We start from the raw sequence: 26,832 nt of genomic DNA on the forward strand, positions 1-26,832 counted from the left end.
CCACAGGAACACCAAGCCAAATAAAATATAAAATTGAAACGGTTTTTTTGTTTAACGACACCACTAGAGCAAATTAATTAATTAATTAATATATATATATATATATATATATATATATATATATATATACTCTTCAAAAAAGTAGGGGAACCTGAAATATTAATGTTAATATCAACTATTAGACCGAACAGTTAAGAACGTTCAGGTCTGATATCAACACACCGAAACACATTCCATAGTTTGCACATGCATCACGCAGATGCCCCGTACACGTGCGTTGGGTGTCATTCTCGATTTTGACTATTTCGAGGAAGGTCCATTAATCATTGTGGAACATTATTTCTGTCAATCCTTTTCATTCTGTTGATCATACGGTTGTTATTGTTTTGTTTTTAGTCATTTTAAATTGTTTGAATTTGCCATTTACTGATAAAAAAACGTCAACTTTCAAATTTCACTTCTGACCCCATTCGTCCTTCAAGATCTTTGGTGGTCATAAAACCTGCTGTAATACTGAATTACCGGCTGTAATGGTTGCCCAATTAATTCACTATTATCATATAACCATTCCCTACAGCTAATATACCTTACAGTTTTGGCAATTGTACATTCCCCTACTTTTTCTGAAGAGTATATATATATATATATATATATATATATAGAGAGAGAGAGAGAGAGAGAGAGAGAGAGAGAGAGAGAGAGAGAGAGAGAGAGAGAGAGAGAGAGAGAGAGAGAGAGAGAGAGAGAGAGAGAGAGAGAGAGAGATATATATATATATATATATATATATATATATATATATATATATTAATCATCGGGTTTTAGATGTAATTCTAATATTTTGCATTTACCATAGTTTGACACTGCTGGCGTGTCGTTAAACATACATTCATTCATTCATTCATTCATTCATTCATTCATTCATTCATTCATTCATTCATTTGGTACTTCTGACATTAGTATTAGAGATGACACCTATTTTTTCAATTAATAGCAAGATATTTTTTATATGCACGATCCCACAGACAGGATAACACATACCACGGCCTTTGATAGATCAGTCGTGGTGCACTGGCTTGAACGAGAAATAGCCCAATGCTCATGAAGGCGATTAATGTCAACAAGTGTTGAGCAGACCTCGTGAGAAATATGATTCTAAACCCCACTATCCGTAAGACTAAACTCATCCAAACATCTGAAGCCATATTAGTAAATAATATTCAAGAATTAAAATGAAACGTCACACACACACACACACACACACACACAACTTCCGCCCGTTCGAAGTCCTCTTTTTAAAGATTGTTTTTAATTCATCATGTCGGTGGGCCCATTGGGCTATTTCTTCCTCAAGCCAGTGTACCACGATGGTATGTCAAAGGCCGTGGTATGTGCTCTCCTGCCTGTGATACGGCGAATATAAAAGATCCCATGCTACTAATGGAAAAATGAAGTAGGTTTCCTCTCTAAGACTATAGGTAAAAATTACCAAATGTTTCACATCCAATAGCCGATGATTAATTTATTAATGTGGCCTAGTAGTGTCGTTAAACAAACCAAACTGTAACTATAATTTATCATCCACAATACGCATGTACACCACTATATTGCCGTCAACACACATATGTACAGGGGTGGATCTAGGGGTGGGCCAGGGGCCCGGGCCCCTTCTAAATTCTGTGAATTATAATTTTATTATATATTAATTTTAATTTTGTTTACGATCCCTCTCCAAACCTCCACCAAAGTTCCCTTGGCATTCCGCCTCATGTCATTGCCCCCTCCCCCCCCCCTCCCCTAAATTCATCTTTATTTAAAAACTGTCTGGGATTCATAGAAATTTGTGATCACTCCCGTTACAATATCCTGGATCCGCCCCTGCATTACCACTGGGCTACGTCCCGCCTCAAATAAAGTATTAAATGTCATTACGAAAAGCAAATAAATTCATTACATTCATCTAACAATTGGATTGTTCTCTTTGAAAAAAAACCTGCACTGTGCCAGGTTAGCCAGATGAATGGTAAATATTGCATTGAAAAGTACACTTGCGTCAACTATAAAGAGGGATAACAGACAGAACTGCGCGTTTAGATTATTCAATGCATCAATACTAATAAGGCCACTGGAAAGTCAATTATTCTCTTTGTAAAGGTTATGTTATATTCGAAGCGTGGGATCAGTCCGCTTGTAAATGTTTACATATTAAGTAACAATAATTGGCGTACTGAGGATAAAAACCTACTTGACTGTAGAGCTTCGGCGCTGTTCATAGATGCAATGATTTGACCATCTGTGCCAAGACTGTCTCGAATTGGAATTCCAACAAGGTAACCAATACCTGGAAAGGCAAACATGTATCGTTACAAGCAAGTACCTGGACATCAGTAATATACTCAACACATTATTTATATATATATATATTACTTATTACTGAATTCGAATGATTTCGCTATTATCCCAATTAATTTTTTCATCTCTCTCACTTATACAATTCGATTGATCAATCGATCTATTTAATTAATCTAAAATACATAGACACACGACTCATAATCAGGATTGTTTTGTACTTATTAGTACGACTGTTCTTCAGTGATATACAGGTGTACAAAGTACATGACACTGTATAAATGGTATTTTAAAGGCGTTTGCTGCCATTGTGTGTGTGTATGTGTATATATATATATATAGATAGATAGATAGATAGATAGATAGATAGATAGATAGATAGATAGATAGATAGATAGATAGATAGATAGATGTATGTATGTGTGTGTGTATGTAGGTATATGTATATGTATATGTATATGTATATGCATATGTATATGTATATGTATATATATATATATATATATATATATATATATATATATATATATATATATATATATATATATATATATATAATATATATATACTCTTCAAAAAAAAGTAGGGGAACCTGAAATATTAATGTTAATATCAACTATTAGACCGAACAGTTAAGAACGTTCAGGTCTGATATCAACACACCGAAACATGTGCGCGGAAGTGTGAAAGTTAATGTGTGATTGTAAGGAATGTTTGTATTATATTTTACAGGTTTTTCCAACTGGTCTACAAATAAAATATTGGAACCACAAGGAGTGTTATCTTTACTTCTTCCCCGGGTTACATATATATATATATATATATATATATATATGTATATATATATATGTGTGTATATATATATATGTATATATGTGTATGTATATATATATAATATATATATATATATATATATATATATATATATATATATATATATATATATATATATATAATATATATACGTGCACGTACACGTGCGTGGGATGTCATTCTCGATTTTGACATTTCCAGGAAGGTCCATTAATCACTGTGGAATATTATTTCTGTCAATCTCTTTTCATTCTGTTGACAATACAGTTGTTATTGTTTTGTTTTTAGTCATTTTTATTGTTTGAATTTGCCATTTACTGATAAAAAAAACGTCAACTTTCAAATTTCACTTCTGACCCCAATTGTCCTTCAAGATGTTTGGTGGTCATAACACCTACTGTAATATTGAACTACCGGTTGTAATGTTTGCCCAATTAATTCGCCATTATCATATGACCATTCCCCACAGTTAATATACCTTACAAGTTTGGTAATTGTAAATTTTTATTAGAGTTTGCCCTACTCTTTTTTTAAGAATATATATATATATATATATATATATATATATATATATATATATATATATATATATATATATATATATTTCTGTGTGTTTCTTATCGTCCTAAGGTTTGTAGTAGCTAAATGTTCAGTGTACTTCCCAATGTATAGTATATAGTAAAATCTAGTCTTAGCTTCTAGAAACATTCAGGTGATCTGAAACAGGTCATGCATATACAGACACTGATATTCTAAACAACAAAATGCATTTTATAATTAATTTTAGTCATCAAAAATCTTCTGTCGATTGGAAACGTCAGTCAGTCCCTTGAGGGTGTATACTACCAAATCAAATCCCATAGACGACAATAGTAATATATGTGGCTGAAACTCCTACCTGCAGTGTATCAATAGACATAAACGCCACGGATATAAATACTACCACCCCTCACCCTTAAATGAATCAGAAACAATTGGGGGTCACGCTGCTCATTTCTGAGATAACGGTTAGCGTCTATGACTAACCTAGTTCTGCACAAAATTCGAGTACTTTTTTTGCAGGTACCTTAGCACAAGGCTACTTGACACAGTGGTACTAGATGAAATAAAATTGCATACATTTTTTGCCCAGATGAAACTATTTTTTGTTTACAACCAACACACTCACATTTATCACCAATCACAGGACGTGTGGTGTTCACTTCTCTATCAAAAGTTGGGTGCACCTCGAACTTTGATCCAGCCGGAAGTTATTTGGTTTAGTACTACCTTTAACAGTTTTTATTACAAGTGCTTGCTTAATTCGTTATCTAGGGGGAGGGACGTAGCCCAGTGGTACAGCGCTCGGCTGATGCGCAATCGAGCTAGGATCGATTCCCGTCAATAGGCCCATTGGGCTATTTCTCGTTCCAGCCAGTACTCCACAACTGGTGTATCAAAGGCCGTGGTATGTACTATCCTGTCTGTAGGATAGTGCATATAAAAGATTTCTTGCTTTTATTCGAAAAGAGTAGCCTATGAAGTGGCGACAGAGGGTTTTCTCTCTCAATATCGGTGTGGTCCTTAACCATATGTCCGACACCGTATAACCGTAAATAACGTGTGTTGAGTATGTCATTAAATAAAAATATCCTTCCTTATTCGTTAACTGGTCAGTATTCTGACAATGGCAACACGAATGTACGAATCAACGGAAATCACTCACAGATGTTTTAAACATTGATGTTGTAATTTAACATTGTTCTTATATCCAATTATGGCGTGTGTGTTTGACTTCACTTACTGTCTAAATCCCGGAAAACCACACTCTTCACAAAATCAAAATTTGTTTTTGCCACTTGATTTACTTGCTGAAAATAGAAAACGGTTGAAAATTAAAAATAAAACAAAAACAAAAACAAACAAACAAACATGTGCATTATATACTGAACCGTATCTAGTGTACATTATGTGGTGTGGTAGTGTAAAAGGAATAGAGGGATTTCGTCACCTAGACAAAAAGGTCATATCCAAACTAAAAGGGCATTTTGGGTATTAGATATAACCTATAACCCTGATGTATTAACGAATTGTGTTATTAAATATATTAATCATAATTAATCAATACAGCAATACATTTTGAAAACCGTTAATTGCTTGTATTTAAAGCAATATTAAAAATGCATATTAACATACTATTATATTATATCAATACATATAGTTCGTCTGCGTCAAAAGGCAACAGATGGATTGAACTTTAACTCTGTAATGAATAACCTTAAAACTCTTTTTTTTTTAAAACAACAGTATTATTAAGTTTTAAACGAAAGCCAACTCGCATGACATTTTTTTTGCAAAATTCAATGTATATAAACGTTTCGTAACAAGCTGCCATTAAAATTCATGTTAAATCTACCTTTTTGATATAGGGATGGAACAACCCAGGTAAAGTAAGTACACGCTCTGTTAAGCCTTTACTCTCTGTACTGCAAGTTCACGTCATGTGTAACAGACTACCTTACCTTCAGTATTTTGTCTTCATCCAAAAGTATATAAAAACTTTATAATTTGCTGGTAATTTGTCAAGAATCTTTTTTTCAATTTACACATTTTATTTGTATATATATATATTGGTTTTATAACTTAAAAATATGTTTTATATGAGTTTTAACGTTATGTATTATAGATTTACATGTCATTTCATCGGTTCTACTTCAACCCAGACTGACTATTTTCTTAATACAGCATATGTGTATTTACAAATAGGTGAATCTTTGCTTGGCGACAATAATATGTCGTTTCGTTCAAATAAACTGGGTTTGCCTTTAAAGGAATGGTCCTGAGTTTGTGTTTGGCTGTGTTACTGTAACATGTTTTCGACTAACAAACATTTTGGAACATTTAAAATTACATATTAATTTTCTCTTTTTTTCAATTTAAAATATCAGTGTCTATATATACAATATATTTCTTGTTATCCTAATGTTTGTAGTAGCCAAAACTGTATTTTACCTCCATATAATTTCGTATATATTAAACCAAATTATATTAGGAAAAAGGAAATGTTTTATTTAACGACGTCCCGATTCTTATATTTGGAAATAAAATGAAATTCAAGCTAATACAAACATCAGAAACTCATTCGATATTCAGAAACCGATATTATAAACAATAAACTGGTTTCAAGATTGTTGAACAAAATATATATATTCTTTGAAAATATGTTATAATGGTTGAAAACTCGAGATAGTCCCTTTAATATACTAATTAGAATGACAAAATCATTAGCATGTTCAAAAACTCTGTACAAGACAGAGTCGACAAGCAGGGCCCAAACAGTTTTCGTATCTCCTAAGTACAAGAGCCATAACTCTGTGCAAAAAGGGTAAATTACACTGAAAGTCACACTTGATATGTAACAGTACATGATAAAGCTATGTACAAAATTTCATCTCAATATCTTCAGGCATTATAAATAAACCAGTCCGAAAATGTTTAAGGGCTATAATTGTGAACATATGTAATAGAATATCATAATAAAATTTCATAAAGTTATACACAAAATTTCAGCTCAATATCTCGAGACATTGTGTGGGGGAAAAACATCCGAAAATGTATGTGGGACAGACAGACAGACAGACAGACAGACCGACAGAAGGATAGCGATGAACTCTGTAGCCTCGACCGGTAAGGGAATACTAAGACATTCAGACAATATGATTGATCTGATGGGTCACTCTTAAATGTTTATATATTAAGAGTGCTGCCATAGTTGGTATGTAGGAGGACTGTCGTCTTTGTGCAAAAGGGGGCTGGGCGTAGCCCAGTGGTAAAGTGTTGGCTCGATGCGCGGTCGGTTTGGGATCGATCCCCGTCGATCGGCCTATTTGGCTATTTCTCGTTCCAGCCAGTGCATCACGACTGGTATATCAAAGGCCGTGGTATGTACTACCCTGTCTGTGGGATGGTGCATATAAAATATCCTTTGCTGTAAATCGAAAAGAGTAGCCCATGAAGTGGCGACAGCGGATTTCCTCTCTCAATATCTGTATGGTCCCTAACCATATGTCTGATGCCATATAACCGTAAATAAAATGTGTTGAGTGCGTCGTTAAATAAAACATTTCCTTCCTTCCTTCCACTCTTAAATGTTTATATATTAAGAGTGCTGCCATAGTTGGTATGTAGGATGACTGCCGTATTTGTGCAGCAAAAAAAATGTAAGAGGACTGCCACGCTAATTTGTCAAACTTGTTAACAAGGCGTGTGGAATAGATCCAGATTACAGTCTTAAATATTCTGACCAGGAGAGCATTAGTTCGGCTAAGAGATGGGGATGGTGGGGATTTGGCCATGGAGGATAATGTACCCAGGGTAGGCGACTTACTTCGACGGAGTTGTTGAGAAGAATGTTCACGTTTGAAAGCTGATCTACCGACGACGTGCCCATCTTCCCCAGCGCCACAGACATTTGCTCGTTTGCCACAAAGCCACAGATCATGCCGATACTGATGTACAGAATTCAAAACATACATGTAATAATAAATGATAGTTCCAATTAACACACACACATACGAGAGAGAGAGAGAGAGAGAGAGAGAGAGAGAGAGAGAGAGAGAGAGAGAGAGAGAGAGAGAGAGAGAGAGAGAGAGAGAGAGAGGGGGGGGGGACAGAGGCAGAGGCAGAGGCAGAGAGACAGACAGACATTGTTTCTGCCAGATGGTATGAAGTGTGCAAGTACTTACTGGAATATAATGGAAACTGAATAGATGCTTGTAATTTTTAGAAAGATTATAATAAGAAAACTACTGTCCAAAAAACATTTAAAGTACATTAAATACGTTGTTTATTTTTAAGACATTTCAAACTCAAAAGCACTTAGTAGGGGCGCATATTACGTACATTCAAATAAATTATTTTCTGGCAGAAAGACTGACACACGCGCGCACACATACATACACGCATAAACACACGCATATATACACGCGCACAAACACACACATGCACAAATACACAGACATACATACGCATAAGCACAAACACAGCCACATGTATACATACTATGTGTACACATACATACATACATACACACACACACACACACACACATATATACATACATACATACATACATACATACACACACACACACACACATACATAAATACATACATACATACATCGTGGTTAGTCTTGCAATTTGCCGGCGAATCGGTGCCACAGGTTCGAGTCCCAGCAACGGCATGGGACAATTTGTGAGGCCAGAAAGGATTTAATTATCCCCTGCGCCAGTGCGTTAATATCTATGTATGTAACAGTCAACCTCGACATACATACAATATATAGATATTCATACATCAATACATATATACATACATTGATCGCGTAGAGTGTAGGCCCCATGCATGTGGTTGAGTTAAAGAGCATCATTTTTGTGGATGCCTCAATAGCTCAGAGCGCATCGTGGTTAGTCTGCAATTTGCGGGCGATTCGGTGCCACAGGCTCAAGTCCCAGCAACAGCATGGGACAATTTGTGAGGTCAGAAAGGACTTAATTAACCCCTGCGCCAGTGCGTTAATGTCTATGTATGTAACAGTCAACCTCGACATACATACAATATATAGATACTCATACATCAATATATACATGCATATACATATACATATACATGTATATACACATACACATACATACAGAAAGAAAGAAATGTTTTATTTAACGACGCACTCAACACATTTTATTTACGGTTATATGGCGTCAGACATATGGTTAAGGACCACACAGATTTTGAGAGAAAACCCGCTGTCGCCACTACATGGGCTACTCTTTCCGATTAGCAGCAAGGGATCTTTTATTTGCGCTTCCCACAGGCAGGATAGCACAAACCATGGCCTTTGTTGAACCAGTTATGGATCACTGGTCGGTGCAAGTGGTTTACACCTACCCATTGAGCCTTGCGGAGCATTCACTCAGGGTTTGGAGTCGGTATGTGGATTAAAAATCCCATGCCTCGACTGGGATCCGAAACCAGTACCTACTAGCCTGTAGACCGATGGCCTACCACGATGCCACCGAGGCCGGTATCATACATACAGATTCTTACCACACACACACACACACACACACACACACACACACACACACACACACACACACACACACAGAACACGCAGACACACATACACGAACAGGTACGCAGCAGACATACAGAACTATAACCTTTAACAAGAGTCATGTTAAACAATGCTAAAGTGTTCTTCACATTCTGGGAAATCGCGTTTCAAATCACTGAAACATTAATGTTTCCTAGTTACCTTTCCTCCCCTTGCCACTTTAAATACTCTTTCTGTGGCCTGAACTATACCTTTTATATTATTAATATAGCAGTTACTAGCAGGATGTACTGGTGTACTTAAAGTAGCTATCAATTTTATTGTCAGTGTAATGCAGTTAACATGGTCGTAAAGTTTAGGCTTTTTGTTTATTTTGGGTTTGACTCGCGGTCGGAAAAGAATTTACAACCCTGCTTCTCTCGTCACTGTGTACACGCACCGCATAACACTTGTTAAAAATCGTCTCGGGACTTTAGAGTGGGTGGAATGTCATCTTGTTATTACTGGTCACCATGGAATAAAAATGAATAAGGTATCTTTACGCGCATTCAAAAAAAAGAAAGAAATATAGTAGTAGTAGTAGTAGTAGTAGTAGTAGTAGTAGTAGTAGTAGTAGTAGTAGTAGTAGATTTAGTAGAAGTAGTAGTAGAAGTAGTAGTAGTAGTTGTAGTAGTAATAGTTGTTGTAGTAGTAATAGTACGGTAATAGTTGTAGTAGTGATAGTAGTAGTGGTGGTGGTGGTTAATGGTGGTGGTAATGGTAATAGTAGTAGTTGTTGTTGTGGTAGTAGTAGCGCGGTAGTAATAGTGGTTGTGGTAATGGTAGCTGTGGTGGTGGTGGTGGTAGCAGTAGTAGTAGTAGTAATAGTCGTAGTAGTAGTGGTAGTGGTGGCTGTGGTGGTAGTAGCGGTGGTCGTGGTGGTGGTCTTGTTAGCGGTATTGTTAGCGGTGTTGATGGTGACGAAGCCAAGAGTTACAGAAGTTTGATCTTGGTGAGAATAGAATAGAATAGAACAGATGTTTAAAGACACTCATGCACAAAAAAATATATACATTTGCTATTGGGTGATCTTGGTGAGAGGGAATGTAAACTATTTAATATTCAAAGCACTTCTTTGAAAGAATGTTTTAATTAAAAATAATGTTTTGACAGTTCACTTGGAAATAGAGTACTAATTAAAATGTCATTCTCTAATACTGTCTCAATATTCAATATCCCCACAACTTCTTTATACTTATCTACTGCTGTTGCACCCTCTCTCTCTCTCTCTCTCTCTCTCTCTCTCTCTCTCTCTCTCTCTCTCTCTCTCTCTCTCTCTCTCTGTCACTCTGTCACTCTCTCTGTCACTCTATCTCTCTCTCTCTCTCTCTCTCTCTCTCTCTCTCTCTCTCTCTCTCTCTCTCTCTCTCTCTCTCTCTCTCTCTCTCTCTCTCTCTCTCTCTCTCTCTCTCTCTCTCTCTCTCTCTCTCTCTCTCACTCTCTCTCTCTCGCCCTTTCCGTCTTATAAATATCATCGAAAGCATTAACATATTTAAATAGCATATTTGTTTAGATACTATTGTTTAAATATGTACTTTGTAAGGCTCCCCAACCTGTTCACTGCCTATGTTCTGGGGGCAATAAATCTTTCTTTTTTAAAGTTTGACACCCATTAAAACTTTTTTCTTTCTTTTTTTAAATTTCAAAGCACTCTTTTGTATTAATATAATTGTAATATACAGAAATGTGTACCATACTCACCCAGTCATAACTGTTATGATGAGAAATAGCAATCCGTACACTTTCCGTCGACAGGAGGCGCTTGGGTCGGACTTCTGCAACTTTTTACCGCCGCAGTTTCCACAACAACGACAGCAGCAAAAACACAGGCCCACGATGGGGAAGATGATGATGAAGAGAAAACCTATCACTATGCATACTCCGTAGCCAAGATAGTCGAGAGCGAACTGAAAAAAAGAGAGCAAAATAATGAAGGGATAAGTGATGGATGGATATTTGGGTGGGTGGGTTTGGGGTGTTTGCTCATGATGGATGGGTGGAGATGAATGGGTGGATGGATAGATGGGTGGAGTTTGGGTTGAGTGGGTGATTGTGTGGGTTAATGTGTGGATGAATGGGTGGATGAATGGATGGATGGATGTTTGGGTGAGTTTGTGGTGAGTGGGTGATTGTGTGGATAGATGGATGTATGTTTGGGTGGGTTTGGTGTGATTGTGTGGATGGATGGGTGTATGGATAGATGGATGGAGTTATGGGTGGGTTTGGTGTTTGTGGGTGGATGGGTGGGTGGATTTATGTATGGATGGTGTGTGTGTATTAACTGATGGATAGATCAATGCAGAACATAACCACTCTAAATCGGATACCTCTTAAAACCGGACTTTTTAATTGGTTCCGAGGGTGTCCGGTTTAGATGATTTATTTAAAAGTGTTTAACAGAAGCTACAACATTCGTCACGATTCCGAATAGGCCATTAGCATATTCAATATCGTATCTTTCCAGGAGCCAGTCTAAATTAAGTCAGGACAGTTTTGTGATGTGAAAGAAAGAAATGTTTTATTTAACGACGCACTCAACACATGTTATTTACGGTTATATGGCGTCAGACATATGGTCAAGTTTTGTGATGAGATGCAGCCAAGTTATCTTTCTAAGAAGGAGAGCTTGTCTTGACCACGATATATGGTGCGATATATGGTCTGTAGGAGGACTGCCACTTAACGCGCGTGCCAGAACGGGCTCCAGACCTTTTGTTTATACAGTTCCCGTATACAATGACATGTCTGACTGCGCACCTGAGCGTACATAGAATAATATTTCAAACAAGGAACTCTAAATATTGTACAGAAATATTTTACAGATGGGGAAACACCTTTAATCAGTGATTTTATATGAACGAATACGGTACCTGCTTTCCATCCGCAGCCATGTCTAATTTTCCATTTTTGAATTTCTCTATTAAATCTGTAAGCGAAAAGAAAAATGTGTACTATTTAAAATAAAATTCAAATAATTTTTTTTTTAATAATTAATGTTGTTTTTAAAAGTGTGAAAACTACTCTAAAAGATACCTTTTTCAAAATATATAACGTCAATACACTATTCTGATCATGTGCATGCGTATGTATTTTTGTTAATCTATAATTACACAAACTAAGTTCCAGTTTTCAGAATTCACTTACTATTGTAAAATACATAAACTGTACATAGCGTATGATCAAGTATTCACAATTATTGTTGTTCTGTATTCAGTAAATACATAATGTAGATAGGATTCAGTATTAAAAAAACATCTTGTTCTGTAAATAAAAGCTAGAATCATATGTTGACTGCTCTAATAAGGAACCGGACAAAAGAATACCGGTTCCGAGTACACCCGGGGGAGGCCGAACAAAAGAATACCGGTTCCGAGTACACCCGGGGGAGGCCGAACAAAAGAATACCGGTTCCGAGTACACCCGGGGGAGGCCGAACAAAAGAATACCGGTTCCGAGTACACCCGGGGGAGGCCGAACAAAAGAATACCGGTTCCGAGTACACAATTGCAATGCACCCGGGGGAGGCCGAACAAAAGAATACCGGTTCCGAGTACACAATTGCAATGCACCCGGGGGAGGCCGAACAAAAGAATACCGGTTCCGAGTACACAATTGCAATGCACCCGGGGGAGGCCGAACAAAAGAATACCGGTTCCGAGTACACAATTGCAATGCACCCGGGGGAGGCCGAACAAAAGAATACCGGTTCCGAGTACACAATTGCAATGCACCCGGGGGAGGCCGAACAAAAGAATATCAGCCTCCCCCACCCAATCCCCAAATACTTGCTACTGGAAACTTGTACTTGGTGTCACTAAGGAGGAAACGGAGGACCATGCCAACATCAGCACGTCGACCACCCCGGAACAAAACGCCTTACCTACCAGTGTCTACACAATTGCACGAGTCTCCTCTGGGTTGTCATGCCACGACCAGAAGAGGTCAGGTCCTTATAAGGACCCTACGGACAACCTAGGGAGACAACCAGCATCATGAAGGTCTATAATTAACGAGCTACTCTCGACCCACTAACGAGCTACTCTCGATTCAAAACCTATACTAGCTCGCACATCTACCTTTCGACCGACCGTTCAAAATTGCGCCAAATTTCCTCAACAAAAATGCGCACCTTTTCTCTTTGGCATTAACAGCTCCATTCAAATTCCATAGCACCACCACCACCCCACCCGCCTGCTACCGATTCAATCGGGCTGCTGGTGCTCCCTTGTACCTGCCAGCGTAGGCGGTCCCTCCTTTCCCCCCACCCCCCACCTTTCCTGTCATGGACGGAGGAGCCGGCCAAGGCCGGCTCTTGTGCCCACGACAAGCGTGCGCTACAACAGCTTGTTCTGAATGTGCACGTAAAACCCTATGACCTGACCTGACCTATGTTGACAATTATCATACTGTAAATACATACAGTTGAATTCAATGTGTTCTATAAATACATACACTAGAATTAATTGTGTTCTACATATACATAAACGAGAATGCATTGTGTTGTTCTATAAATACATACACTAGAGTTTCTTGTGTTGTTCTAAAAATACATAAACTAGAATTCATTGTGTTGTTCTACAAATACATAAATGAGAATTAATTGTGCTGTTCTACAAATACATAAACTATAATTCATTGTGTTATTCTGTAAACACATAAACTAGAATTCATTGTGCTGTTCTAATTGTATTGTTCTGCAAATACATATACTAGCATTCATTGTGTTGTTCTATTAATACATAAACTAGAATACATTGTGTTCTATAAATACATAAACTAGAATTCATCGTCGTTCTATAACTACATAAACTAGAATGCATTGCGTTGTTCTATTAATACATAAACTAGAATTCGTTGTGTTCTATAAACATATAAACTAGAATGCATTGTGTTGTTCTATAAATACATACACTAGAATACGGTGTAAACACCTCGCTTGTTATTTATATATATTACGTACATAGAGTAAGATACAATATTTGAAATTTGTTTTCTGTTCCATGAACTTGTTTCTAGAATGCAGTGTAAACAAGTACCCTGTTCTATAAATTACATATAATAGAATAAATTGTAAACATTTATTTTGCTGTCCCGCAAATACATGAACTAGACTTCAATTAATAGATAAATTAGGATCTACTGTAAGCAATTATTTTGTTGTCCTCTGACAGACTGTTGTTGTTAAATTGAGGAAGTACAACAATAGTTTTGGCGATCATGTTGAGAGGTAGTGGAAAATGGTATCATGAAGAATTGGAGGGGGTCATTATTATGAAACATTAGTGGACCAAAGGACCCAATGAGGACGTAGATTAGATTCTTGTTCACGAGGCCAAAACGCTCGCGGTCTGTCGCCTGACTTATTATTTAAAAGATTGTGTTTTGTTTAACGACACCACTAGATCACATTGATTGATTAATCATCGGCTTTTGGATGTCAAACATTTGGTAATTCTGACATATAGTCTTAGAGAGGAAACCCGCTACATTTTTTATTAGTAGCAAGGGATTTTTTGTATGCACTTTTCCACAGACAGGATAGCATATACCACGTCCTTTGATATACCAGTGGTTGTGACGGGGGAAAAAATAATCAGAGAATAGGTCCAATCAGGCGATTCGATCTTGAGACGCAAGCACCTCAGAGGAGTGATCTACCGACTGAAGTTCATTCCGCCCCCCCCCCCCCTCCCCGATCGTTTGCGTTAAATGTTAAAAAGATGTAAAATAAAAAGATAAGATAGAAACCAATCAAACTGTTTGCGAACGCTCGCTCTCCTGAACTCCCACAGGTTCCAGTGTTCATTTATAGACAAGAACTAGAAAAGTAGGGTCTTACCGTAGGGAAATCCACTTGAAAGGGCGGTGTCGACGAAACTCCTCGACATGTCAAACAAGGTTCCCAAGCCTCCGTCATTGTACGGCTCTCCACCGGCATATTTCTGTCCCTGGGTTATATCCGCCCAGCTAATCGTGCTGTTGGAGTCGGCGCTGTTTCCAACTGAGTCCGGATTCGGCACAATGCTCTGTAACACGGGGTCCGTGTACCCTTGACATGGGCTTAACAAACACGCAAGCAGTGCCAGGCAAAGCACTGAAGGCCTTAACAACCTCTTGACAGATATAATGTGCATAGTCTTGTCCATTTTAGAAAAAAATCTTCTTGGTAACGTTTTAGCCTGTGAGCAGTTAAATAAGTTGTATTCTGAAAACAGAAGAAGAGACAAACATGTAATTAAATTAATTTTGAATGATTGTGTCTGAAGATTGACAGTTTTGCAATAACCAGAAATTATCAACACCATTATTAAAAATCAACACTATAACCAGAAATTAGCAACGCTATAACCAGAAATTAGCAACGCTGTAACTAAAAATCAGCAGCTCTTTTACTAAAATTCGACAATTTAATTAGCAATGCTTAAACCAGAAATTAATCAGAAACGCTTTCATTAATTTTTTTTACAAAATTCTATATAACTAGGCAAAACCATGCTATAACCAGAAATTTGCAACGCTATTAGTAAAATCAGCAACGATATATAACCAGTGCATAAGTGATGCCCCCCTCCCCCTCCCCTTCAAAAAAACCCCAACCCAAAACAAAACCCATCACATGCCCACAAAATGTATACATGAAATTAAAGAGCTCTCCTCAAAACACTGTACGACAAAGGATAATAACTTTTTATAAAATTAATAATAGTTAGTTTTCCTTTTGTCCTTCAACATTCTTTTTGATATAAATAACAATCATTGTTACTGTATCAACTTCAAACATATAAACAGTTTTATAGTGAAACTAGTAATAAAATGCTGTCATGTTTTATACCATTACGTTGAGGGGAGGGAGTACGTTTGGTATATTGTTTTAATGATTTTGTTTCATGATTACTGCCGGTATTGTTTAATGTTTTATGATGGGGGTTTGGGGTGGGTTTTTTTTACTTTCTGATATAAAGTAGATCTATATGTGTTGTTTAATGAAGCATAAATAGATCCGTCATTGATACTCAAAAAATTAAATTTTAATGCATCGCCAGTGCAGAAAGAAAGAAGTGTTTTATTTAACGACGCACTCAACACATTTTATTTACGGTTATATGGCGTCAGACATATGGTTAAGGACCACATAGATTTTTTTAGAGGAAACCCGCTGTCGCCACATAGGCTACTCTTTTTACGACAGGCAGCAAGGGAAGTTTGATAATTGTTTTATTCACCAGGTTGTAATAAATGTTTGTGTTGTGGACGCGTTTATAAATATGGAAAACAATGCGACACTTCTGCCAATGTATTGGTGGTAACTGTTGATCTGGTTCATAATAATTCATAGTCATATTCTGACGAATGTCTGAATCTGCTTTGTAGTAACTAGGGTAAGCGAAGCGACCACTCTCCATCTTATATTGAGAACTCTTAAAATAGCTATAATACTGAACCAATTCACGTGGCATTTGACAGCCCACGACTTTAAAGGGGCATTCCTGAGTTTGTTGCATTGTAAGATGTTTCAGACTAATAAAATATTTCTTCGATTAAACTTACATATTAAATATGTTTTCTTGTTTAGAATATTAATGTCTGTATATTCAATTCGTCTTAATATTTGTAAGCAGCCCAAAATGGATTCTGTTTTCAAATAATTTCGTACGTACGAAAAAATTATATTTTAGGAAATAAATGAAATTTAACCTAGTAAAAATATTAGAACGATCAGAAACATGTTTAATATACAGTCACTAATCTTTTATGCAGAAAAATATAATTACAATCGTTAAAAAGGCTCTGTTAGTCGATAACACCTTAAAAGTTGCAGCAAACTCAGGAATGCCCCTTTAATCACTCTGCCAACCAAGTCTTCCACAAAAATGGTTTCAAACTAATGGAACAGTCTATTAATTTACAGCAATTTGTTTTAATTGCAACACGGCTAATGACGCACTCGGGGACTAACACTCCACCAGCAGAAACGCCGACACAGTAAATAATATAACATTTTAAAACACAAAGCGTCATTTGGCAGGATTCGAACCCACTGCACCGACAAACCATTACAAAATGCCGATTCTGTATTCGAAATGCTTGGAAATCCAGTGCCTTCTTTTAAATAGCTAATGTTACGATTTCGGGAGAGGGCGTAGGTCCTCCCGTTTTGCTTGAAGAACTTACGTTCACTTAAAAAGTCCTAAAACATTCAGCATCTGTTGGTAAAATCCTCAATTCGCCTGTGGATATTTCGTAAAACGTTGGCACCTCTCATGCATACATTTCACTTGCGTGACTGATGGCAACGAAGTGGTGAATGGCGCAGTGGCAGAGCGGTCAGTTTGGGATGCGGTGGATGGCAGAGTGGCGGGATCGCCCTGCCTGTACGAAAGTACACATAAAACATCCGTTACTGCTTTACCGGTAAGAGTAACCTATGTGGCAGCTGTGGACTTCCTCTCTGTCTCTCTCTCTCTCTCTCTCTCTCTCTCTCTCTCTCTCTCGCTCTCGCTCTCGCTCTCGCTCTCGCTCTCTCTCTCTCTCTCTCTCGCTCTCCCTCCCTCTCCCTCCTCTCTCTCTCTCTCTCTCTCTCTCTCTCTCTCTCTCTCTCTCTCTCTCTCTCTCTCTCTCTCTCTCTCTCTCTCTCTCTCTCTCTCTCTCGGCTACGTTCCCCGCCGTGTCTCCCCACACACACACACATATACACACCCTTCGGAACCCTTCCTTTGGTAGCAACAGATAAACACAAATGACGAGGTTAAATCAATCCACCCGCTAGATCAGACAAGTAGAATAAAAACATTTATGTATCACAGACTTCTTAGTAATATGTCGTCACACCTGTACCTAGCGAGGGGCGTAACTAGCGGCGGTAAGTGGCCCTCTGAAAAGAAAAAGTACCTTTATTATTCTTTAAATATCCTTGTTGGTCTAACTTAAAAAAACCCCACGTCGACCCTACATCAGTGTGCTAGGATTCCTTTTTACTATCCTTTCCCCTTCACAGTTAGTTTGGTATTACTTTCCCGACGGCGGCGTCAACTTTTGTGTTTAGCTCAACGTTACATTTTCGCGTTTAGCTCTATTTCTAATAAACTATAAGTCCTAGTTTACTGAAACATGGTTTATAGTTGCACCTATGGATGTTCATCGTAATGCACACGGAGAAAAACATTATTTATTAATTTTAAATGATTTTTGTTGATGTGCTTTAAAATTAACATCGTTTAGTTTAACTGTCAGCGACATAGAATACGTTTATGGAAGACGAGACATTAAATTCCGCGGAATTCCTGTCTTATATTAAAACTACATTCCCTGGAATATTTTTATTATTTAAGCATATAGAACAGAAAATCCAATTACGTTTGGTGCATATATGACGCCGCACTCCGCACTGGTTTCACTACGTTCGCTTATCCAGGTCAAAAACAAAGCCATGATTTTGAAAGTGGAACACTTGTGACGAGCTCGTACCGATCTCGGTTTTCATTGGCTTATCACAAGTATAGAATTCCCCAACAAGAGATCACGTGAGATTTCGCAATTTTTCAACAAATTTAACTGTCTTGATTGAGGGGTCGTCTCCAAAACATATTTATATCCATAGAGGTATGGTACAACACCTTTCCAGGGGTCGGTGAGTTGGGGATTTGCCTTGAAATGTTGACAGTGGCCAGCTGTTAGGCATACGTGTTACATGTAAGGGGGTGTTACTAATTACGTAACGCTCTAGGGGTAGAAGAAGAGGGTACTGTGTTCGATTTACGTAACATTTTTCAAGACTATATGTTATTTTTATTCATTACTTAGACCTAAAAAGGTGGGGGGGGGTTTAAATGCGCGGTCAGTCTAGGATCGATCCCCATCGGCGGGTATACAAAAAGACCATGGTATGTGATATCCTGTCTGTGGGATGGTACATATAAACAATCCCTTGCTAAAAAAAAATGTAGCGGGTTTCCAAGGCGCGTGTGCAGGGATTTCAGCGGGGTCGGGGTTATAGACTGTCTTAAGCGAAGTTTATATGGGGCCATGCTCCCCCCAAAATACATTTCAATTTTTTTTAAGCTTGGGCAAGTAAGGGTTTCGACCTCCAATACCCTCCCCCTGCACATGCACCCTATTCATCTCTAAGATTATATGTCAAAATTACAAAGTTTTAGACATCCAACCGCAGATGGAAGGAAGGATAGGATATGTTTTATTTAACGACGCACTCAACACATTTTATTTACGGTTGTATGGGGTCGGATGATTATTAAATCAATATGCTTTATTTTTGATGTCGTTAAACACACCCCCCCCCCCCCCAACTTTACCCTTTCCAAACGAAATAATATTTATTTGAATTTGTCGATTTTAACACGTAAAATTAAGAAGTGAAAACGTTCATTGTCTACTTTAGTATATTTTATTTTTAAAATATATACATGATTAATGTGTTACTAGTATACAAACTAAACTTTGAAAGTTCTACTAACACTTTATAAAATAACAATTCTGAAATAGGGAGGCACGACTGTCGATAATACGTTGTCAAGATCAAACCGGTTTTAACTAAAGACTAGTACCGTATTCTCAACCGAACGTTCTTCGTACAGCGCAAGATTTCTCTTTTAATTTTTTGAGTGAACCCTACAATTTGAAATCGGCAAACGCACGTGTTAACTGAAACTGACAACAGGCTGTCGTTTGTGCTTTGCCGAGCTATGGCGGCACGGGCGACGAATCAAGCGTATACGTTTGACGATATCCGTTCATAGCGACCGGCCTCGGTGGCGTCGTGCTTAGGCCATCGGTCTACAGGCTGGTAGGTACTGGGTTCGGATCCCAGTCGATGCATGGGATTTTTAATCCAGATACTGACTCCAAACCCTGAGTGAGTGCTCCGCAAGGCTCAATGGATAGGTGTAAACCACTTGCACCGACCAGTGATCCATAACTGGTTTAACAAAGGCCATGGTTTGTGCTATCCTGCCTGTGGGAAGCGCAAATAAAAGATCCCTTGCTGCTAATCGGAAAGAGTAGCCCATGTAGTGGCGACGGCGGGTTTCCTCTAAAAATCTGTGTGGTCCTTCACCATATGTCTGACGCCATATAACCGTAAATAAAATGTGTTGAGTGCGTCGTTAAATAACACATTTCTTTCCGTTCATAGCGAACACACACGACTTTTTTAAAAGTGCATTTGAGCTTGTATTTCACATTTGTACATGATGTTATAATATGGTAACCAGATAATGTAACTTTAAAACACTATTGAATTAAACATTACATTGTGTAGTTGTAATATTTGGTCAATTAAATATACATAATTATATATGTTATCCAATTTATTGAAAAATGTATATTAGTTAAACAAATACCACCAAAATGTTTTATAAATACGATCAACAAACAAAATTGTGTTTATGGTTCCAGATGCCAGAAGTCTGACTTCCCGTTTAGCTAGCTGACCTTGATCAATGATGCGTGCCTTCTAGGAAAACGATCATTGAAACAGGATAATATATTCAATGTTTACGAACAAGTCGATACTTGACTCAAATACTGTTGTACAACTCGCGCGCTCTAATAAACTCACTGGCTCCTTCCCTCCTTCCCTTCCTACCTTCCTACCCCCCTCCCCCCCTCCCCCCCCCCCCCCCCCCCCTCTCTCTCTCTCTCTCTCTCTCTCTCTCTCACTCTGTCACTCTCTCTCTCTCTCTCTCTGTCCCTCTGTCACTCTCTGTCACTCTCTCTCTCTCTCTCTCTCTCTCTCTCTCTCTCTCTCTCTCTCTCTCTCTCTCTCTCTCTCACTCTCTCTCTGTCACTCTCTCTCTCTCCTCTCTCTCTCTCTCTCTCTCTCTCTCTCTCTCTCTCTCTGTCTGTCACTCTCTCTCTCTCTCTCTCTCTCTCTCTCTCTCTCTCTCTCTCTCTCTCTATATATATATATATATATATATATATATATATAAATAATACATTATGTATCGCGTGTACTGGGTGATCGCTTGTGGTTTGTGAACACAGTCCCAGCAATGCAAGGTTGACAAAAGAAATGTCCACACAGTGTTTTGTTAGTATCTTCTCTGTCTGTGTGTGGTTGACTACGCGCCACTTGAGGTATTTGAGCAGAACTTCTAATGGTAAACACAATGCCGGTAAAAGTTAATCGGCCCTCTTCTACAGACTATCACATTGCACGACTTGGTAACTTGACTAACATGTAAATAGAAATCACGTTCGCCGTTCGTTACGTAGCTCAGTGGTAGAGAACTCGCCTGAATAGTATTGCATTGTATATGGGCGATGGTCCTTTGTAGATCAAAGTTTGTTTTGTTTAACAACACCACTAGAACACATTGATTTATTAATCGTCGGCTATTGGATGTCAAACATTGGGTAATTTTGACATATAGTCTTAAGGAGGAAATTCGCTACATTTTTCTGTTAGTAGCCAGGGATCTTTTAGATGCACCACCCCACAGACAGGATAGCACATACCATGGCCTTTTATATATAAATTGTGGTGCACTGGTTAGAACAAGTTGTATATCAAATGTCTGGTCCCAACCAGTGCCCTACGACTATTGCATCTAAAGCTTTGGTATGTGCTGCCCTACCTTGCTGTAACGGAAATATGTGTAGCGGGTATCCTCTACGAATATACAGACTATGTGGGAAATGTTTGACTTCCAATAGCTCTAGTGGTGATACCTTTAGCGTTAACGTCTACATTACCTGGAACCACTGTGATATAAACATCAGTGCGGGTTTTTTCGAAAATATATTTTAAATAATCGACAACTGAGACGTGTGTATGTTCAAGATTATCATTTCATATTCCTAATTTCTTTTTATTTTATTCTACAGTTTAAATAGAGAATAACTAGTTTATGACGTCGGATATCTGCTTTATCCTGTGATGGTAAGAATGCAGCCTGAACAGGATAAAGTAAATATTCGACGTCATAAACTAGTTATTATCTTTATCCTGCAGACCATAAGCATTAAGGGGGAAAGCTATTATTATATGCATAGCAAAGAAATATATAGATCTACAGAAACCATAAAAGTTATATCAGGTGAAAAGATAAATTTTCACTGTATTTTACTTCCAGTGAAAATATAGAAATCGTATTTACTTTTTGTTAAAGTTCATGATTAAATTATCTCCTTTTGTGTCGTTTCTTCGTATTTAAGTTTGATGATTACCAATGCATCTGATCGTATTTGAAAAATAAATTTTAAAAAGTAATTTAAACAACTGTACCTATAAAAAGGGGATATTAAGTGCAATTACGATAAAATATCAACAACGAATTGAATATGAAGCTAAATAATTATGACATAATGTCCTGTTATTGAGTGCACGTTAAAAGTTAACGGCTTTTAAAGGGTTTTTTTATGATCGCTTTGTTTGGTATGTTTGCACAGCAGTATTATTAAATAAATGTTAATTTAATAATTAAATAAAGATAATTTTTATTCAAATTTCTTTTAAAAAGTCTATGGTCAAGTATATCTTCTGGAAAAGTTCCATCACAAGAAATATATCATGGTGTTACGTGTTTTCTGTAGTATAAGCGAAAGATATTAACAAAAAGTGAAATATATTATAAAAAAATTGGAAAATATGTAAATAGTAAATAGACCATTTCATGGTGGGTTTTTTAATACGATTTTTATGTCAACTCGTGAAGTGTGAAAACCATATTTTCACTCATGGCTTTGCAATTCGTGACAATATGTTTTTCATACATAACTCGTTGACATAAAAATCGTATTTAAAAAAAACACAAGAAATATCCTCTATTTGTTTCTGTTATTTCAGCCACATGGTACTATGACCTAGAGGTCAAATGAACGATTTTGTAATGTAGGCTATGCGTGTGACGTCAAGAGTATTACTTTGCTTTATCCGTCATCATATTCTGTGAATAGAAACGGTGGTTGCAAGATAAAAAGTAACTATGTATGCAGTGATATTTCATTAGGCTTATGTGTTTTCCATAATTAAACTATTAACGAATAAATAAGAATAAAACCACCTGAAGCCTATCATTTCAATATTAATATTCATAAATAGAATTATATTCTCATTAATGAATGAATGAATGAATGAATGAATGAATGAATGAATAAATGTTGACGACACCCAGTAAGAAACATATATCTGCTATTGGATGTCACACTATGGTAATATATATATATTCTTATGACAGGCCTATACTCGTGTTAGCTCAAGTTGTGACAAGCTCGACCATAACAGGATGTCCATAAACAAACTAAATATAAACCCCTATCCTGTAACCTTTTGACAAGATCACGAATAAAATATTATGTTACGAAAAACAGCGGAAATCACATCGACGTATGGCAAGTCGTGACTGTATAAATAAGTGTGTAATCTAAAACACAAACGAAAGTACGATTATTTATTAATGCACATGTTTACGGGCACATAATTCCAGCGTATGCTATTAAACAAACATAATATTGATCAAAGTCTTCCTTAGAAAATTTACATTTTTATATATGCTTTCAAGTGGGAACAAGTGGGTACAAACCAGAGGCGGATCTAGGGGGGCAGGGGCCCGCCCCCCCCTTCCCAATTTTGCGACAGTTATAATTTTATTATATATTATTTTTTATTATTTTTACGGTCCCCTCCAAATCTCCCCCAAAGTTCCATTGGCATTCCGCCTCATGACATTGGGCCGCCCCCACCCCCCAACTGGATTTTCTGGATCCGCCATTGCAAACAAGTACAGTGTATACGCTCGTGAAATGTTGATTCTGAAATCTTAGGGGTTTTTTTTAATTCCACCTTCGATTAAAAAAACAACCAAAAACAAGTAGACTTTTTACTTATATTTATTTTATTTAAAACATTATTTTACATATTTTTGCATGTTTTTACTGAATTTGATTTTGCCATTAAAAAAACTATAAATCAATACTAGACATTATTTTAACGTGTGTGGTTCATCATCTTAGAGTGAAACATATTTTACTGCTTATTAAAAAGAACAAATGAATTAGGCACACGTTATACAACTTCCTATGCCTTCTCCGTAATACATACATGTCACGACAGTAATATGTTTATGCCATTTAAATATGAATAGAAATAAATATTATTGAAAGAGAGAAAGAAAGAATGAAAGAAACATAGAAAATGCAACATCCTTAAGGTGACACCACACGATACAAGTGTCTCGTACGGCGATAGCCAATTGCATAGCAACCAATGAAATTGTCCTGCCACAATCGGCCATTCTCGTACGAGCAATTCGTATCGTGTGGCTTTGCCTTTAGTTCATCGTAAGTTGGCATAGAGAAAGCGAGACGTTAAATTGACGCACGCGCCACGAGATTGCCAGGTAGAAGAACACCTTTAGATCCGGGTTGAATTCAATAAAGTAATTTAACGAGTATTTCAATGCTGGGTGTTTTACACAAACAATTATGGAATGGGCTTGGCAGTATTACACGACTTGGTAGAACAGAAGCTTTGTGTGTGTTTTTTAAAGGACTTAAAATATATGCAACACATTAATATTTAAACTAACAGAGAAAGCAAATATTGTTCCATTTTCGGGGTTTTTTTTAATGTAATACAAAAGCATTGATCGTTAGTGCTGTGGGTGGAATCGGGATGCAGGATCCAAAATGAATGAATTGATATTTAATGACACCCCAAACCAAAAGACATATCGGCTATTGGGTGTCAAACTCAAGATCAGAAAAGGCATCTATACTATAGTAAAGTACGTTAAGTAATTTATATTCAGGCAATATCAGGCTGTCCAACACACCCTTGTGAAAAAAGTAGAACAAAGGTAGGAATGAAAATATGGGAAAAGTAGGAAAATAGAAGAAAGGTAGGACTCATACAATACACAGCAATATTATCCATGCTTAAACTGGACAAACGCATCCTTCATATGCGTCCACGTAGGACAGGGCTATTCCACTCGAGGGTACATAATTTGTTATTATGCTACTAGGGTGGAATAGCCCTGTCCCACGTAGATACATAATGGAGGATTATGTTTTTCCCATCCAGTTGATGAAAAACAAGCATTTTGCGAAAACGTGAAATACCTACATTTTTTTTTTTTATCTTACAATAAAATAATCATAACCATTGAAAAGATCGTACCCAAAATGGTTTATACTAAAAGTACATTTCTTCATCTGAGTATTGAAGGAGCACAATACAAAGACATGGCAAAGGTAACATTTGAGTGCCAGAACTTAAATTTCATCTCATACTGACTGTCAGGATGTAAATTTAATTTGATGGAATTATATGGTGCCTTAAATTGGGAGATATATCTTGTTGAAAACAAATTTCCATAACTGTTCACTTATATAATAACACAAGCCATAAGCACATTTTAACAACAATTCGCGGCATTTTGAAACAAAACTTTTTTTAGGAGAAACTAGGTATTTTGAAGAAAAAGTAGGAAAAATAGGACAATGACCAAAAATTAGGGAAAGGTAGGATCGGTGGACAGCCTGCAATATTTCCCAGCAACACCAAGCTCACCAAGATAGTATAGCTTTCCCACGAAAAAAAAAACCCCAAAACAGATTGATTGTATTCATCCAGCATTAAACATTATAATTTCGGTGCATGATGCGCACCCAGCATTCCTGCCCCGGGTCCGCTCCTGGTATAAAAGAATTACCACATATGCAGAGAAAAAGATTATATCTAGCGTTACTGTCAACATAAATGGATTGCGTGTTTGTAATTGTGTGGAGAAAGTTTACCAAACTTGATTGCACCCGTATTTAGCTCGATGTGAAAGAAACATGATATGGGCAATTATGGACGGGAAAGTCGAATAGAGTGGTTTAAAATCAATTCACTGTAGTGGTACAGTATAAAGGCGATGACATACGATACGACTGCATCGCACGAGAATAGTCAATTGCATAGAAACCGATGAAATCGTGATGTCAAAATCGTGTGTTTTCGTGGCTATTCTCGTACAAGGCACCCGTGTCATGTGGAGTCGCCTTAAATGTACCGGTTAATTTCTGTTTGCCTAATTTACCTGTGTTCGCGCCGTACCTATGGTAACAAGCTAAAATAACAAAACACTGCATGCGAATGGCAGGTGAAACATTGATCACGAGATATCCTAAATGGGAGTTATATTTATAAACGAAAAAGGAATATTTGTTCAATTACACATCAGTACATATTAAACTACGGTTATTGGAGTGTCTAATTTATTGCTATTTCGACATTCGGTACAAAGAGAATTAGAGGTGAAACCCGTTGCAGCCATATAGGTTGTTTCTACCAAAATGTAGCAAGGGATCTTTTATATGTGTTTTTAGATAGGCATTGCAGCACATACCATGACTTTTTCTTAATAGGTAGGAACAGGGACAAGATGGTGATTGAACATACGGTCGATAGCACTTCAGGCGAACGCTCTACCACTGAACCATATCTCTGCCGCTCATATTTACAAAGTCATTTTACTTAACACTTTTAATAACATCAGCATAAACTCTTTAAAAACATTATACTGCATA

At 37.2% G+C, this 26,832-nt stretch overlaps 1 protein-coding gene across 1 annotated transcript in view; it reads right to left on the reverse strand.

The window, feature by feature from the left end:
* LOC121382789 (prominin-1-A-like) overlaps positions 1–26,832 on the reverse strand; it is an 81,465-nt gene that overhangs the window by 34,087 nt on the left and 20,546 nt on the right. Inside the window, exons 2-7 of the mRNA XM_041512392.1 lie at positions 15,134–15,499; positions 12,165–12,220; positions 10,996–11,201; positions 7,529–7,649; positions 4,946–5,012; positions 2,246–2,341 (exon numbers count right to left, since the gene is read on the reverse strand). Coding sequence (XP_041368326.1) covers positions 2,246–2,341; positions 4,946–5,012; positions 7,529–7,649; positions 10,996–11,201; positions 12,165–12,220; positions 15,134–15,440 — 853 coding nt within the window. The 5' untranslated portion in view covers positions 15,441–15,499. The remainder of the gene's footprint in view (positions 1–2,245; positions 2,342–4,945; positions 5,013–7,528; positions 7,650–10,995; positions 11,202–12,164; positions 12,221–15,133; positions 15,500–26,832) is intronic.

Source organism: Gigantopelta aegis, chromosome 10 (genome assembly GCF_016097555.1).
Source record: "Gigantopelta aegis isolate Gae_Host chromosome 10, Gae_host_genome, whole genome shotgun sequence".
NCBI lineage: Eukaryota > Metazoa > Mollusca > Gastropoda > Neomphalida > Peltospiridae > Gigantopelta > Gigantopelta aegis.